Source organism: Anarhichas minor, unplaced genomic scaffold, assembly GCF_050575085.1.
Source record: "Anarhichas minor isolate MPS153535 unplaced genomic scaffold, ASM5057508v1 ptg000031l, whole genome shotgun sequence".
Lineage (NCBI taxonomy): Eukaryota > Metazoa > Chordata > Actinopteri > Perciformes > Anarhichadidae > Anarhichas > Anarhichas minor.
The window spans coordinates 3,552,501-3,571,124 of NW_027466477.1; the positions used below are offsets into that span (position 1 = coordinate 3,552,501).

The following is an 18,624-nucleotide window of genomic DNA, read 5'->3' on the forward strand; positions in this document are numbered from 1 at the left end:
TGCTATATGAACTAAAGGTCAATAACATTTGGTGTAAACATTTTAAACACATCAGGTTGTTGTTAGCAGCAGTGTTCTCTTTACACAGCAGCAGTTCTATCTCTTCACTATCTGTGCTCAGTGTGTGACTGTGTGTGAAACGTTCCACTGCTGTGCAACAGGAACAACATGTTTCAGCACGTTTCATCTACATGTGTGTGTTGTGTCTTCATGACAGTCAGAGCATGTGAATGCAGCTCTACTGTTCATCAACATAATGCTGTAACTCAGAGGTGATGAAGGTGACCCAGCGATGTCCAGTAGTCTCCAGTGAGAGCAACAGCTGCTGCACGTTGTAACGCCGTCGCTTTAGTCGTCCTCTCCTTGAATACAACTCGTGTATTCTTCTTGTGACGGTGCGTCTTGAGGCTCATACGTGACGTCATTCGTTGCGATCCTAAAGCTGCGTTCATACCAAACGCGACGTCAACTCACACCGACATCTTCCACAACACTAACCTGTAGTTTGTCTCCACTTCTCTGTAGCATCTGTTAGCTTGTCTTGCTTTAGTTTATCTCTACTTCTCCCACACGCTGCATCAACGTAGTCTGAAGACTTCCTCCACCGCTGCCAGTGAGCAACGCACTTTCAAAATAATAATTTAATAAAGAATGCGTTAACGTGTGATAAAATAATTGTCGGCGTTAATTAATTAAAGCGTTAACGTGATAATAACGCGTTAACTTGCCCGGCGCTAGTTTTTACACAAAGGAAAGGAAGTTAAAGGAAACGCTTTATTTGAGGAGAGATTTATAATGAGACGTGTAGAATAAAATGTTTTTGATGAAACATCACAATTTTAAGTTTTGTTTCTTTTTCTGACGTAAGCGTTCTTCAAACATGTGTTCAAGGACCCAATTTAGGGCAAACACCGGAATATTTAGTGAATGTAAACGGTAGTCGGTGGAAATATTAGTGGAATATTCCTTTTCATTAGCTATGCTAACATCTTAGGAGGAATATTGTCCTTTTCTGGGGGTATGTTGGTCGAACAGCGAAGTATTCAGTGGATGTAAACGGCGTGTGAGGATCAGCTGATGTGGAGGCTGCTCTGAATGTTCCCATCAGATCCGGTGTGGAACAGATCTGATCTGCTGACTGCTCTAAAGACGCTCTTTGTTACCGGCGTTATGTAAGCTCGCCTGCAGCGGATTCTATTATCGGCAGCAGCTCGGAAGCTTTTCTCATAACTCATAAACCCGTCCAGCTGCAGCGCCCCCTGCAGCTGGAGAACCCATCCTGCAATGTACAGAAACAGTGATTCTGTCATAACAGCTGGCTTTGTTACTCGGAGCTCCCAAAAGAACCTCGTTTCATCAAGCAAATGTCTAAATAAATACACTGTGGTGTGTTCAACTGGAAGGTTTAGAAATCAGTTGATCAGATAAATCCACATTTTCACTGTCGTCTGAAGCAAGAATGTCAAACACTTGTTTGACATTCTCAGATTCATTTTTATTTATTTATTTATAAACAAAAACAATCTGCAAACTAATTTAAAATTCTAATATTTGTTGATTGCGTAGTACTTGAGTAGTTTTAGGATTTAACCAGAGTCTAAAAAACAACAATAACAAAGACAGATTTTAGTTAAAGAAAAAGATGCGAGATAAGAAGTTGGCAAAGAAAGTGGAAATTTAGGAGAATAAACTTATTTAAGAAGACTTAAATATTTAACTTTCCTTTTTTCCTTTTCTTTTTTTTTAACGTATTCAAGTCCAGTGCTTAGCTTCGTCTCTACAGGGAGTTTAAAGCACATTTTTCTTGTTGATTACATGTTTTGATAATTAAAACATTTGAACTCCAACTGTCAAGGATCCAGTTTGTTGCACAGTGTTGGTGGAATAGTAAGAACTTGTTTTTAATTCTCTCTGTCTGTTTGTTCCTCCAGCTGCAGGAGACGGTGAAGAGGAAGCTGGAGAACGCCGGTTCTCCGCTGGGCAGAGATCCGGTCAACGGGTTCGGCGACGGCTTCCCCCCCAACAAGAAGACCTGTCTGGACAACCGCGCCGTCAATGGCTCCCCGCTGGACTCCAAGCTGGGCATCAGCGACTCTCTGAACTCTAACGGGACCCACGGGTCGGCCGGAGAGTCGGCGGACGGCGGCGGCAGAAGGGAGTCGGGTTCTGACTTCCACCATAAGGAGATGAAGCAGGAGCCCGACGACATCCTGCCCATCATGCCTCCGTCGGGTGGAGGAGGAGGAGGAGGAGGAGGAGGAGGAGGCAACAACAGCCTGTTCCCCGACCTCAACCTGAACGAGCAGGAGTGGACGGAGCTGATGGAGGAGCTGAACTGCTCCGTGGCCTACGAGGACATCCAGGACATTCTCAACGACGGCTTCGAGGAGGACCGCAAAGACTCTCTGGTGCTGACTCCGGGTGGTGCTGGAGGAGGAGGAGCTGGAGGTGGAGGAGGTATGCTTCCTCCAGATTTAGTCCACGTTAAGACAGAGTTCTCTCCCTCCTCCGTGGCTTTCGAGCAGGACTCTCGGACCGGGTCCCCCCACGTCAGGTCCTCCTCCGGGCCTCCTCCTCGCTCCCCCGTCGCCTCCTCCTCCGCCTCCTCCCCGGCTCCTCCTCCTCCACCCAGGCAGCTTCAGCCTCCCCCCAACAACCACCTCCTCCCTCCTGGTGGCCCTCCGGTTCCCAAAGACCTTTCCCCTGCCCAGCAGCTCCAGCAGCTGGCCGCCCAGCAGCAGAGAGCCCAGCAGCACCTCCACGGCCACCAGATGCAGCACAAACAGCCACAGCCTGGTGGGGCCAAGTTCCACAACCAGGGGCCCCCCCATGCCCACCCGCCGCCTTCTTGGCCCCCGATGGCCAACACCTCCCAGAGTCCACTAGGGGCTGCGTTTGGTATGGACAAGCAAACGAGCCCCTCTTTGTACCCGCAGGACTTCAACCCAAACACCCAGAAGCAGCTGCTGATGCCCGGTCAGCCCAACAAAGGCCCCCCCAAGCCAGGGTACCCCAACATGATGGGTCACCCGACGTCGGCGGGGCCGGGGGCCCAGGCCACGGCCGCCATGCTGAACTACAACAACACCAAACCTCTGTCACACTTTGAGGCGGGACCCGGACCGCCGAGGCCCCCCAACACCCAGAGCCAGAACAAGGCGGCCCTGCTGACGCTACTCCGACAGCAGCAGCAGATCAAACAGAAGAACAGCATGAACTTCCGGCAGCACATAACACACACACAGGTAAGAGAAACACACACACACGGGTAAGAGAAACACACACACACACACGGGTAAGAGAAACACACACACACACGGGTAAGAGAAACACACACACACACACGGGTAAGAGAAACACACACACACACACGGGTAAGAGAAACACACACACACACACGGGTAAGAGAAACACACACACACACACGGGTAAGAGAAACACACACACACACACGGGTAAGAGAAACACACACACACACACGGGTAAGAGAAACACACACACACACACGGGTAAGAGAAACACACACACACACACACGGGTAAGAGAAACACACTGAAACATGACGCTAATACCCCGATAACTGCAGAGAAACATCACTGAAATTAACAGTTTATTTTACCAGCGATTAGTTTCATCATCCATTAATCTGCAGGTTATTTTCTAGATTAATCGATTCATTCTTTGGTTTTGGGACATTGAAAACTGTCAGGAAATTGTGAAAAATGTCATTTCAGTTCCTCAAAATCCAATGTGAGGTATTTAAATGTTCTTGTTTTGTCCAAAATACAAAGGGATTATATATTTAAAGTGACACTGCAGCATCGTCCCGTTAGCATGCTAACAAAACGGAAAACTTTAAATGTTTCATCCAAAAAGGTTCCAGGTTGATCCAAAAATACACAAGTCTACAATCATGATTACAAGTTATTGAATGTATTAAATAGTATAATTTACTAATATTATTTAAGCTGGAGGTTATCTTTGATAAAATACTTTATTTTATATTAGTGATGCTGTGCCTTTTATTATTTCTTTGCTAATAGTTTTATTGTATAAAGTGAAAGACATTTTAAACATTCTCACATTTTCTGATGACACAAAGAAAACGAACACATTATCTGGCAGAATGATGAGGAAGTAAAACACAAACCTGTGGACGAGAGGCTGAATGTGACTTTAGAAGGTTGAGTTCTGGACTCGACCTCAGCAGAAGAAGCTAACGTTAGCATCTGTGCTAACAGCAACAGTATGGACTGATCAGAGTGTTGCTGTTTGGCTTTCATAACCAGGCCGACAGCACATTCCTGGACTACCCCCCCACACTCACACACACACTAACACGCACACACTCACACACGCACACACACAGACAAAGGCCTTCATACCGCTTCAAACAGAACCATCACGACTAGAAGTAGAGAGAACTAGAACATGTCTTTAGTGCAGAATAACGCAGTTACCATCACATCAATCATAAGAAGAAGAAAAATGTATAATTTATTTTACAAAAAATGGCAAACAATGGAATCTATATATCCGACATGTTTCCAAGTGTTACCAATGTTTGGGGAAACTATTTACATTTGTATAGCCTCTACTTCCAGCCTCTCTCCTCTCCCCTCTCCTCCTCTCTCCTCTCTCCTCTCTCCTCCTCTCTCCTCTCTCCTCCTCCCTCCTCTCCCCTCTCCTCCCTCCTCTCCTCTCTCCTCCTCTCTCCTCCTCTCTCCTCTCCCCTCCTCTCTCCTCCCCTCTCCTCCTCTCCCCTCTCCTCCTCTCCTCTCTCCTCTCTCCTCCTCTCTCCTCTCCCCTCTTTCCTCTCTCCTCCTCTCCCCTCTCCTCCTCTCTCCTCTCTCCTCCTCCCTCCTCTCCTCCCTCCTCTCCTCTCCCCTCCTCTCCCCTCTCCTCCCTCCTCTCCTCTCTCCTCCTCTCTCCTCCTCTCTCCTCTCCCCTCCTCTTTCCTCTCCTCCCCTCTCCTCCTCTCCCCTCTCCTCCTCTCCTCTCTCCTCCTCTCTCCTCCTCTCCCCTCTTTCCTCTCTCCTCCTCTCCTCTCTCCTCCTCTTTCCTCTCTCCTCCTCTCTCCTCTCCCCTCCTCTTTCCTCTCTCTTCCCCTCTCCTCCTCTCCTCCTCTCCCCTCTCCTCCTCTCCTCTCTCCTCCTCTTTCCTCTCTCCTCCCCTCTCCTCCTCCCTCCTCTCCCCTCTCCTCCTCCCTCCTCTCCCCTCTCCTCCTCCCTCCTCTCCCCTCTCCTCTCTCCCTTCCTCTCCTCCTCTCCCCTCTCCTCCTCCCCTCCTCTCTCCCCTCTCCTCCTCCCTCCTCCTCCCTCCTCTCCCCCTCTCCTCCTCCCTCCCCTCCCCTCCTCTCCCCTCTCCTCTCTCCTCTCCCCTCCCCTCTCCTCCTCTCTCCCTCTCCTCTCTCCTCTCCCCTCCTCTTTCCTCTCTCCTCCCCTCTCCTCCTCTCCCCTCTCCTCCTCTCCCCTCTCCTCCCTCCTCTCCCCTCTCCTCTCTCCCCTCCTCTCCCCTCTCCTCCTCCCTCCTCTCCTCTCTCCTCCTCTTTCCTCTCTCCTCCTCTCTCCTCTCCACTCCTCTTTCCTCCCTCCTCTCCCCTCTCCTCTCCCCTCTCCTCCTCCCTCCTCTCCTCCTCTCTCCTCCCCTCCCCTCCTCTCTCCTCTCCCCTCCTCTCCCCTCTCCTCCTCTCTCCTCCCCTCCTCTCTCCTCCTCTCCCCCTCTCCTCCTCTCTCCTCTCCCCTCTCCTCCTCTCTCCTCCCCTCCCCATCTCTCTCCTCTCTCCTCCTCTCTCCTCCCCTCTCCTCCTCTCTCCTCTCTGTGTTGACTTCCTGTAGTTCAGTCAAAGTCTCTCCTCCTTGTAGTCACATGACTGTTGGTCTCAGATGAATCAATCATGACGTCATAGTTTCACACTTTAATGTTTTTACACAATCAGGTTAAAGTGAACTCTTTATTAGAGGAGACATTTATAATGAGACAAGTAGAATAAAATGTTTTTGATGGGAAAAAAATATTTTAATCTTAGATTCGGTTGCTGTTTTCTGACTAAAACGCATGATGTGTTCAAGGACCGTCAAAAAAAGATAAGAAATCTGACTATTACGACAGTTTTTTACAGCTTGTAGCTTGGATAAGCAGTAGTTCAGGCAATTGTGTAAAGAAAACATGCTCTTCCAGCAGGTTTTTGGGGGTTCAGAGGGTTAATATTGAATCTCTATCGTGGACCTTCAGAAGGTATCTAACAAATGAACCCACTCCCACGCAGCTGTGGTGGACTGATGCATGATGGGAGTCTGAACAATGAGAGTCTGTTACTGCAGCACGGTCTCCTGCTGGCTGGTTCAGTGTCGACACAGCGACGGCTTCTTAGAGAAAACTCTGTACCAAAAGAAAAGAGAAAAGACGTTTAGCTTTAGATTCAGAGTCTGTGTGCAGGACTCATGGGGGGGGGGGGGGGGGGTGAGTGAGTCTATGAGGGTTTAATGACTCCAGTCTGTTGTCTTTGACTGCTGGTCAGAGCTGGAAGAAACTGGCTTTCTCCATAGAGTTCAACTGTAACTTGTCTGGACCAAGGTTTATCTTCAGACTTAGTTACAAGGCTGCAGGTGTTGCTCTAAATCTCTCTCACACACATCAAATGTACTTTAAAATGAACACTTACAAATCCGGTCCTGTTTGTGACTTTCAAGGACAGGATATCTAGACGCAGCCGGGGGGTGGAGAACGTCAGGTTCGGGGGTCTCGGGATCGCCTCTCTGCTGTTTGCAGATGATGTGGTCCTGTTAGCCTCCTCGGATCGTGACCTCCAGCATTCACTGGGGCGGTTTGCAGCCGAGTGTGAAGCGGCGGGGATGAGAGTTAGCACCTCCAAATCTGAGGCCATGGTTCTCTGCCAGAAACCGGTGGATTGCTCCCTCCACGTGGGGACGGAGTGCCTACCTCAAGCGAAGGAGTTCAAGTATCTCGGGGTCTTGTTCACGAGTGAGGGTAAGATGGAGCGGGAGATCGACAGACGGATCGGTGCAGCTGCAGCAGTAAAGCAGGCGCTGCACCGGACCGTCTTGGTGAAGAGGGAGCTGAGCCGGAAGGCAAAGCTCTCAATTTACCACTCGGTCTACGTTCCTACCCTCACCTATGGTCACGAACTCTGGGTCGTGACCGAAAGGACAAGGTCGCGGCTACAAGCGGCCGAAATGAGTTTCCTCCGTAGGGTGGCCGGGCTCAGCCTTAGAGATAGGGTAAGGAGCTCGGTCATCAGGAGGGAGCTTGGAGTCGAGCCGCTACTCCTTCACGTCGAAAGGAGTCAGCTGAGGTGGTTCGGGCATCTAATTAGGATGCCTCCTGGACGCCTCCCACTGGAGGTTTTCCAGGCACGTCCAACTGGGAAGAGACCCCGGGGAAGACCCAGAACACGCTGGAGGGATTACATCTCCCAGCTGGCCTGGGAACGCCTCGGGATCCCCCAGAATGAGCTGGAACATGTTGCCGTTGAGAGGGAAGTCTGGGTCAGCCTGCTTGGCCTGTTGCCCACCGCGACCCGACCCCGGATAAGCGGAGGAACATGGATGGATGGATGGACTTACAAATCAAAGTTTACTAGATTATGGGTCCATAAATGTGGTCTCACTCGTTTCCTCGGTTTCGTTGTCTGTTCTCTCACTCTGCTGGTGGCTGAAGTCTCTGTTGCATTTATGCTTTTGTTTCTTTGTGAACTTCACAATAGTCGTGCAGAATGAAATAAGCATCGATGAGACAAGAAAAGTCCTCCGTTTTGTGTCCATCGTCCTGCTAAAATCCAGTTGCGTAGTGAACGCGGGTGTCTACGCCATCGTTTCAAAACCTTTGCTGTTACGCCGGTCCACCCCACCAGGTAACCCTGGGGTTTTCTAACTTTTCTCCGTCTTCCGGTAGCATTTCTAAACTTGGTTTCGGTGCTCTAAAACTAGTAGTGTGGACGCTCCATTTAAACATAGCAAAGGATATGCATTTCAAAATGGAAACGTAGTAGTGTGGATGTAGCCTCAGTCATAATTTGGATTACGGCTGGATTAGGTTTGGAGATTTGAGTTTGGTGGATATCCGTGTTTTCCGGTCCAGTGTTGTATCGCAAACCGGCTGATTCGCAATTTGTCATCATGACACGCTCTGGCAAATAAAAAAAGTAGCCTCCATAAGCAACATGTGCTGACGGTGTCATGGTGCTAAATCCAACTTGTATCTCTGGTATAGACCTGTCAATCATCTTGTAGCCCCGCCCTAAAGCATACCCTTCTTTATGGTCTTATGGAGAATGCAGCTTTAACACATGAAGCTTTGGCTTGCTGCCTGATTGTGGCGCAGCTTCTTCTTCGTTGGTGTTTTATAGCGGTTGATAAACCAGCTCTTCAGTCTCATTGTATTCTGTCGGCTGTTGATTTTAATAGATATGGAGTGAGATGGAAGCAGCTGTACACAGGTTGTCATACGCTGACCGGCATGGATGACGTCATACTGGTCTGAAGCCAGTTATACTGGTTTCAGATGAAGACCCGGAGCAGAGCAGTCTGCAGCAGGGAGGCCTTTTGTTCAGCTGCTTCAGACCGATCTGGGCCCCACGCTTTAGTGTGTGTGTGTGTAGCAGCTGGTTGCTAAGGCTCACACGGGGATGGGAGGGGAGGGGAGGGGGGGGGGGGGGGCAGTGACAAAGCAGCCTTTCATATCCTCTGTATTTAAATATAGCTGCGTCTGCTGGTCGTATTTTCTTGTCTGCAGACGGGACGCTCTGTTCCTGCTGAACTAAACTTAAAACTTGCACTCGCTGTAGTTATAGATTGTACAAGTACCTCTTGGAGTGTATTCATGTTATGCTACTATAACTTATACTTCTACTCTACTACATTTCAGGGGGAGTTATTGTAGTTTTATGCTCTCTAATTCTGCAACACTCAGATCCTCATTGAATTTATTCATCCATTTTTTATCATTACAATCTCTTTGTGTGTTAACTATATTTAACTATATTTAACTATTATAATAATAATAATAAATATATTTGTGTTGCACCTTTTTGATTCATAAAATTCTGCTAAAATTTAATTTTATACACTTAAAAAACAGTTTAATTGTAAAAAATGTAATAACCAATAAAAACAGCAGAAAATAAAGTAATTTAAATGAGATTCAATGAAATAAATGTACTTTACTTTTTTTGGAAAACCTTTTTAAAAATATCTTTTTCAATTATTTATATACAGTTAGAATGAATGAATGTATGTTTTTAGACTTATAATATAAACTTTAAAAGAAGTAACAAGCAGATTCAGGTTTTGGTGTTTTGGATTTCTTTTTTCCACTTTCATTTTTATTTTTAAATATTTATAATCTATATAATATATTTATTTTTATATATTTATAATGTATATATATTCGTGCTGGGCAACGATTACAATTTTTAATTGCGATTAATCTCATTGTTATGGCAAAGTTCAATAATGAATTCAAAAGTAGTGTATTGCGCACTTTTATTTGAAAGTACTGCTATATGAACAAAAGTGCAATAACATTTGATTTGCAAACACTTTAAACAAATCAGGTTCTTGTTAACAGCAGTATTCCCTTTACACAGCAGCAGTTATAACACAGTTATAATGATTCTGATCATAGATATTCAGCCGGTGTTCACAACTTTATCTTCATGTGTAAGAGATGCAATTTAAATATACACCTTGAAAACTGCAAACCTATCTTGTTTTTATGTTTGATAAATTCTCAGTAGTGATACTAAATGATGCTTATTATACATATTACAAACAAAAACACTTTAAAAACTCAAAAAATAATAATTTTAATGAATCATTTCTTTTGTGCTTTTTTTGGTATTTTGGTCAGACACATGCAACGCTGATTACCGTAATATGTGTGGTATTTGTTATAAATGTACGTTGGTACATAGAGGGTGATAAGAAGCTGTACGTGGAGGGACTTAGGACCCAGGGGAATCTAGGTGAAGGAAACAGGAAGTGAAGGACCGCCACACAAACAGCTGTTCACCACTCGCTGCCGACCTGTCGGGCGGCCGGTTCTTGTTAAAAATGTCGGCTTAATAATAAAAAATTATAAAAACTGCATTAACGCGCGATAAAATAATTGTCGCCGTTAATTAATGAATGCGTTTACGCGATAATAACGCGTTAACTTGCCCAGCACTAATATATTTATTTATTTTTTACAACAAAACAGGAAATCAACACACGTTCAAACTAAACAACAAAGATTTTCTTTGAATGTTGGTCCGAGCATGAACACGTATATCTATGACAAAGAAAAATATATTAAAATAAAGTCAAATAAAATATATATTTAAAAAAAAAAAGTTTAATAAATAATAACTATTAATAATGAACAATGATTTGTTTCCATCAGGACCAGAACTCGTACCCTACTCCTCACGGTCCGGCGTCGGCGCCCGTAAACAACGCCATGACGACCCAGCCGGGGCCCAACGCCATGTCTGGTAACCATGGTAACGCAGCGTACCTGAGCAGCCAGGTGGCGGCGGCGCTGAAACAACAACAACAACAACAACAACATCAACAACATCAACAACAGCATCAACAGCAGATCCTGGAGCAGCAGAAGCAGCAGTACATGCAGAGACAGCAGCTGATGGCTGAACAGGTAAACGTGTTACACAAGAAGAAGAGTTTAGCTCATTGTTACACAAGAAGAAGAGTTTAGCTCATTGTTACACAAGAAGAAGAGTTTAGCTCATTGTTACACAAGAAGAAGAGTTTAGCTCATTGTTACTTCTCCCTATGGCATTTGCCACTTGATTGACGTACAGGGCAGCCAGTCTGAGATCACGTCTTTTCTAACACACGGGTCACCACGTATGCACAGTCGATTGCAAAACTCAGGCGAGCTAATTAGTTAATCTTCCAATTTATTTCTACTAAAGAAGCTAAAGCTGCAGTGCCATGATTTGGGAAACTTCCAAAACCTCGCGTCAGAACTGGAGACTCAACGGAAGGCGTGTGCGTAACTTGACAGTGCGCGCTACACAGAGCAGATTGACAAGTGTCTGTCAGAGTTTGACAAACGCTTTCAAGACTTTGCTCTACTCAAGCCAGTCGCTACATTTATGTGCTACCCATTTCGGGAAGATTTTGAGGTTGATTCACTCGCATCAAAAATTGCAACGCTGTTTCACCTGAACTCGTCTGGAGTAGAGGATGAGATTTTTACACTACAGGCTGACATTTAGCTGAAGTCCAGGGCTCATGGTCAGTTTGGGAACTTACTCACAGAGGGAAAGTACCCAAACATGAGGAAATGTGATACCTTTTTGACTGCATTATTCGGCTCTACTTATTTATGTGAGTCAGCCTTTTCCCACATAATGAATATTAAGTCCAAACACCGTTCCACCATGACTGATGATCATTTGAAGTCTGCTTGAGGCGGGCTACCAGCAGCTACTATGTAACCCTGGCTGATTCCATTCAGTGCAAGTCATCAGTGTAAGGTAATGACCAAAAATGTATATGTATATATATATATATATATATATATATATATATATATATATATATATATATATATATATATATATATATATATATATATATATATTTAGCATTTTTAATGTAGGTAGATCATTTTGACTTGGTCATTTTAAAAGTAGCTCGCAAGGCGAAAAAGTGTGGGCACCCCTGCCCGAGAAGAAAAAGAAGAGTTTAGCTCATTGTTACCCAAGAAGAAGAAGAAGAAGAAGAATGAATCAGTGGATGAAGGATGACGACAGTCTGTCTGAAACCATTTTTTAAAATTCATGTCATGGTTGATGTTCAAACGTGCAGTCGAGCTGAGAGGAAGAGGAACACTTCACCTGTAAACACTCACTTTAACCACTAGAGGGAGCTGTTGTGATGTGAAGCAGCCAGAGGATTAGAGACTGTTGTTTTCTAGATAAAATGTCTCATGAGTTGTCCGTCTCTCTGTCCGTTTCTCTGTTTTAGGAGAAGCAGCGGCAGCAGGACCAACAGCTGCAGAGACACCTGACTCGACCCCCCCCACAGTACCAGGACCAGCCGGGTCAACCGGCCAATCAGAACCCGTTCCCACAGCCGCCAGTCAACCAGTTTACAGGTAGGACAGCAGGACGTCCGTCGTTTATTTTTTTTGCCAAATTATTGTCACATGACTGTTGGTCTCAGATGAATCAATCATGACTTCATAGTTTCACTGAGGCGCTCACACTTTAATGTTTCTACACAATCTGGTTAAAGTGAACGCTTCATTAGAGGAGAGACTTTAAACATGTAGAATAAAATGATTTTGATGAAATATCACAATTTTAAGCTTCGCTTCGGCTGCTTTTTCTGACGTAAGCGTTCGTCACACACGATGTGTTCAAGGAGCGTCGGAAAGATGAAAATGTGACAATAATGACTTTTTTTTTTTTTTTTTTTTACAGCTTCTGGCTGATAAACGGTGTTGAAAAACATGCTTTTCCATTTTAGGGTTCAGAGGGTTACGTTTTATACAGCCTACTTTTATTGTTTTATTTTTCTATAAATTAGAGAAACAGTTCACAAATCAAAATCACCGGAGAGAATTCAGGAACCTTCAATCTTTCATGAAGTCCGTTCTGCTCAATGATTTTTCTGCATCAACACACACAACGATATTTAAAGAATAGAAACGGAACAAACACAATAGAAATATCTAACAAATAAAGTGAAGCAAATGTCTTAGTCCAGACTAAAATCTATTTTTATTAACTATTGTGATTTGTTTAGTTTTGTACGACATTTAATGGGACTCAACGTGATACAAATTTAAATTTTCAATTAAAATGTCTAATTTAAAAAATGTCTAGTTTTAATATTTAATTACCTTTTAAAAATAAAGATCCTCCTTTTGAGACGCTCAAAGGGGGTGAAAGACGTATTAAAATCTTCAGAAAGATTTGTTTAAAATTAATTATTAAAGATTAATTATGATATTTTCTATGACACTTAAATTAAGTAAAATGAATGTATTCAAAAACCTGAAATTTAACTTAATCCATCATACATGTAAGGTGATCCGCTTTTCTCCCCCCCCCCCCCCACACACAAGTTTTCAGGTTCTTCACCTGTTTAAATGATTAATAAAGGAATAATAAACATAGTTTATTTCATAGACAGACGACCACAGAAAGAGCTGCTGTTTGGTAAAACTAATTTAAATTGAACAGAAGTTTGTTTGTTTGTTTGGACCTTCATTAGAATACCGATGACGCTCAGAACAAACGTTTCTCTGTCTGATTGTAAATGAAGCTCACCGCTGATTTGAAAGTTAAATAAATAACAGCAGCTGAACGTCATGTTCATCACTTTAACGTCTGTTGAGCTCAAAGATCTCAATGAACTCAAACTGATGTTAAACTTAAGAGCTGCAACATTAAACTGTCTTCTAAAGATAAAGTGGTTAAAATAATAATTGACTTCTTCCACTGCTGGATGATTATTAACTTTATCACACTTTGTGAAGCACTTAAGAGGAAGTATGTGAGTGGGAGTTGGTTTTTAAATCCATTACTTTATCCTCCTATTTTATTATGAGTTATTATGAGGTAATTATGTTATTATGAGGTAATTATGTTATTATGAGGTAATCTAGGGTGAGTGATTCTGTGAGTTAATTGATTAGTTGATTGACAGAAAATGAATCTGAAACTTTGTGAGGATTATCTTTGTTTAATGTGACCGTAATAAACTGAATATAAAGACATTAAAAGTTTAGAATTTGAAGAAACTAAGATGGAATTATTTCATAGACAAATCAAATAATTGAGAAAGTAATTTGCAGATTTATCACGAATTAAAATAATAAAGTTGTTCTACTTCACATGAATAAATTAAATAAACTTTCTCCTTCACAGCTTCCTCTCAGCCAATGGGCAGTGTCGGTTCCATGGGAGGCCCCGCCCCCGGCCCCCAGCGCATGTTCCCCCAGAACCAAAGCATGCTGGGTATGAGCATGCCGACAGGTGGTGTAGCTCCGCCTCCGACCGGCAGTCAGGGCGACATTGGCCTGTCGTCCTGTGGAGGAGGAGGGGGTGGGGCCAACGTGGACGTGCAGCAGGTGCTCTACAACAACATGAACCTTCACCCGTCGTCTCACCCGTCGTCCCACCCGTCTCACCCGTCCCAGCAGCGCCAGCCTCTGGGCGCCATGAGCGCCGCCTACAGGCAGAATCTTCTGGCTCAGCAGCAGCACCTGAAGTCTCAGCCCAATGCCGCCATGTTGAAGCAGCAGCAGCGGCAGCTGGTAGCTGCCGCTGCTGCTGCCGCCCGCATGCCGGGCTCCATGCAGAACAGTATGGGACCCACAATGCCCGGAGGCATGCAGGGCGCCCAGAGCGCCGCCGCTGCTGCCGCCGCCTGGCAGCAGCAGATGGCCAACCAGCCGCCCTCCAGCAACGCCGGTCTGCCCTCCAACGCCGGTCTGCCCTCCAACGCCTTCGGCAACCCGCCCAACGCCTTCCACATGCAGCAGCAGCAGCAGTCTCGCCTCCCCAAGATGCCGCCGGGCACCACGCCCTTCGGCGCTAACCCCAACGGGCGTCCAATGGGAGGCCTGAACCAGATGATGCAGACAAACATGGCGGCCGCCGCCCAGCAGAGGGCGGCCCCCAACCCTCAGAGCCTCGCTCAGCAGCAGCAGACGACTCAGGCCGGTCAGAACCAGGCCGTCTTACCCGACCTGGCAGCGTTTGGACCGCCGCAGGGCAACGGGCGCCAGGGCCTGCAGTGTAACCAAGGTTACCAGGTGAGCAGGACCCCCAGTCAGCAGCAGCAGGTGTCCTTCGGGTACAACGTGGCATCGGGGAGCTTCGCCGGAGAGAGCGAGCTGGTGGACTCTCTGCTGAAGGGTCAGAGCACACAGGAGTGGATGGCCGACCTGGACGAACTGCTCGCCAGCCACCACTAGTCCCGCCCCCACGCACACCTGTCTGCACACCTGTCTGCACCTAGACACCCTGCTGAGACCAGCCGAGAGGCTGCACCTTGGAATAAGAGTCCTTGAAGGATGTTCTGCAAGCAGAAACAAAAGGTTTCAACACTGTTGTGATGAAACGATCCAGACGGGAGGTCAGAGCGTTAGCATTAGCCACCCGGCTAACAAAGTCTGAGCTCTAAAAAACACACATCTGGCAGGTAAACTAGTGAAGGTTGTCGGTTAAAGAACAGTGGATGAGTTCAGCAGACTGGAGGTTCAAAAATCCAGTTTCATCCTCTTTGTTCTGAGGAGAAACGGCTTCATTCAAAAATATGACAATTTAAGGATGAGTTGCTCTTTGCAGAATTGCACACGTGGTAGAAAAGCAGCGTTAAAAAGCCTTTTGGTCTTCAGGTACGTTCTGCATCTACAGGTGAACAGGAAGTTCATCCATTAATGTCCAGTTGAACTTTATAATTCTATATTATGATATAAATTACTTTGGTATTTTCATTCGAGAAACTGTTGGAAAGTTTAGTTTTGGTGAATTGAAAGATTTTAAAAAACAAATTTTAAAAAGTCAACATAAAAAATGTATAAAAACGACCACAGATAAAAAAGATTATAAACGAACCTCGGCTTATACGTTGTATAAAAAGTCACCAGCTTACTATTGTCCCGTAGTTTCATAAGCACGACTTTAATTTAGTAAATTTAACAGAATAACTGTTTATTTTATGAGTTTAATCGTCCAAATGTTTGAGTTGTTTCCACCTCATGTGTAAATCTGTAAAGAAGCGACTCGTCTGATGTCGGTTTACTTCCTGTTACTCTGCTGTGTTCGTGAGACTGAACAGAGTCGTATTAATATTAAGACTACTGAAGCTGTGGTTCGGTGAACCACTGTGCCCCCCACACACACACGCACACACACACACAGACCGCCCACCAGCGTTACAAATCCTTGGAAAAGTTTTAGTTTTTCAGCGGAGATGAAGTGAAATCACTCTTTAAAACGCATATTAGCTTTATGTGAGCAGCTCATCTTAAAGGGAACATAGCGGTGTTTTTGCTTGTTTTACTACCGTTTACTACGAAGTACTTCTGAAATACTGCGACTACTTTCCAAAACGTTATGTTGTGTATTTATGATTTCTGTATCAAGTCGATGCCGAATCTCTGAAAACGTGACTCTTGTTTTCTTAAATACTCACTGAAAACGAGAGAATTTTCCTTTATAAAGTTACATCGTGAACAATAAATCTTTGTTGATATCGGCACGAGGAGAGCTGGTTAACGTTAGCGGTTAGCCGTTAGCAGCACAGTGCTGCTCGGCTAAATAACGGAGCTAATGGCTAACGTTAACGGAGGTCGCATTGAGTTACTTATGATGCGTTCAAGCTCTATTCAGTAAAAAATAGTATTGTGCGACGATAAATCGTAACGTTATCGTGATGAGTTGAGTTTATCGACTTCTAACACGCTGGTATCGTTTCACTTTAACTTCTTAGAGAGAAAATCCATCACGTTCTTTTTATTTTATTGTAATAATTTACCAAAAGATGTTACTGTGAAAAAACACACGTGATAACTGAGCCAAATTCAAAGGTTGATTTTCATACTGCAGGGAAATATTATTTAAATATCTACAACAAAGCAGCTTGATTTGTTTAGGGAAAGTCTTTCGTACATTTTATTTTCTGAATGGGTCGACAGAACTTCTTTTGATTTTTGGATGAATTTCTTTTGTTTGCAACTAAAAACCTAATTTCAGTCGGCGTTAAAGAAACAGAAAATCTTTATTTGAGTAAATAAGTTTTGTTTTTACTCACCAGACAGATAATTCTTTAAATACTTTGTTTACATCCTAAATGAAAGTAGTTGCAGTAAAACGTGCAAAAACATTTATATGTTCCCTTTTTAAATGTCAGAAGTTTAAGAGTTTGTGTGAAGAAAACTGCAAAAAGAAGCGTGATATGAACCTCTGAGCAGCAGAGACACAGAGCACACGAGATCCATTCAGAGCGTTGTGTTTGTTTAAAATGTAAATGTTCTACTTCCTCTTCACAACAGACTCACCTGTGTGTGAGAAATCCGTTCATTAGTTTGAAACTTTCTGGCTTTAAACTTTATTTTGTAACCTGTAAATCTCTAAAAAGACTGTTTCCTCGTGACACAGAGACTGACTTTAAACCAGATGAAGCATAAAATCACTGAGCTGCACATCTGGTCACGTTTGACGTTTCCAGTTGTTTCCTCAATATTTCAAAAACGTTTTTGTGACTACGTCTTCCTGTAGATTTAATGTAAATCAGGAAACAGTTTTAGTTCATAACACATGTGTTAAAACATGTTCTTCATCTTGTGATGTTAAAATTATATTTTCCAAATATGAAAATTATTCAATGAAGAAAAACATTTCTGCTTGAAAATCAAGATTTGTATTTTTTTTTCTTCAGTGTTTCCCAAATTCAAAATGTCGCCAGATAAACAAGACTAGACTTTAATCTACTTCCTGTCGGGTCCGGCGGTGGACGATGAATTTAACGCTGAACACAAAGTTTTGTCCTCATGGTTATAGTTCTAAAAATATCGTTCGATTCCTCGTCTGCCGTCCGATCTTTTTTTCTGACCTCCAGTCGGCGTCTGCGATCTTTTTTTTTTTTTTTTTTTTTTTTTTTTAAGGCGGATCTGTGTGACCGGGCTCAGCTGTTCTTTTAAGATGGAACTGTGACCCGGTCGTTCTATCTACTGTACTGTTTTTGACGTCTTCAAAGAGTCGTTTGTGTTTTACAGACATGTTGTGTATTTTATTTGTAAAGTTATTATTGATAAACTCGGAGCTTGTTTCACGTGTTCAAAAATCCAAAATGGCTGCCGATCTCCTGCCCGAATCTCCAGCTTCCAGCGTCGCTCGGCCTCCCGGGGTTTCTGGGTTCAACTGTGTAAATGTATTATAAATATATTTTTTTGTATGTATGCCTTTCCTAATGATCTGGAGAAGATAGATGTTATTTTTATATATTGCAGCGTTTTTGTAAGTATTTTATACTTTTGATATGGTTCTCTGTAAAACAAGAGTATTATGTAAATATAGTTCTTTAGAAACACGTCTGTTGTCCGTGTTTTTTGTGTTTCTGTTGTGTTGATTTTAGGATTAATAATCTACAACTGATCCAACATCAGCTCACACATTCTGTATATTTAATGTTGATTAGGACCCAAGGATTGTGGTTCTTACATTTTTGCTTCTTGTGACATTCTGTGTAGTTTTGCCTCTTCAGTACTTCAAATGTTGAGACAATTTTAAGAGTTGTTTAATTGCCATTTGCAGTACTTAAAGAAGTACTCAGTCTACTGAGGTAAAAGTAATATCGTAGTCTAGAAATACTCCATCACAAGTAAACAAGTCCTGAACTCAAGTAAAAAGTAAAGTTACTCATTATGCAGAATAGCCAATGGAAATCCTCAAGTACAGTACAAGTATCTCAAAATTGTACTAGGGTACAGTTAATGTAGTTAGTTACATTCCTCTGATAATTTGATGTTAATCATATAGAAAACAGGAATGTTTATTAAACACTAGTTTCCCTATAATTACTACCAAGTTACATAATCGCTCATTAAGTTGGTTAACTGTTTAAACTGACAGCA

General features: G+C 43.7%; 1 protein-coding gene across 2 annotated transcripts in view; it reads left to right on the top strand.

Annotated features, from left to right (window-relative positions):
* Positions 1-18,080, top strand: part of maml1 (mastermind-like transcriptional coactivator 1) — a 28,894-nt gene extending 10,814 nt beyond the window's left edge. For both annotated transcript variants that reach the window (XM_076105297.1, XM_076105295.1), the window contains 4 exons: positions 1,932-3,245; positions 10,405-10,659; positions 12,000-12,129; positions 13,910-18,080. In XM_076105297.1, the coding sequence (XP_075961412.1) occupies positions 1,932-3,245; positions 10,405-10,659; positions 12,000-12,129; positions 13,910-14,961 (2,751 nt within the window). In that variant the 3' untranslated portion in view covers positions 14,962-18,080. The remainder of the gene's footprint in view (positions 1-1,931; positions 3,246-10,404; positions 10,660-11,999; positions 12,130-13,909) is intronic.
* Positions 18,081-18,624: the final 544 nt, after the last annotated feature.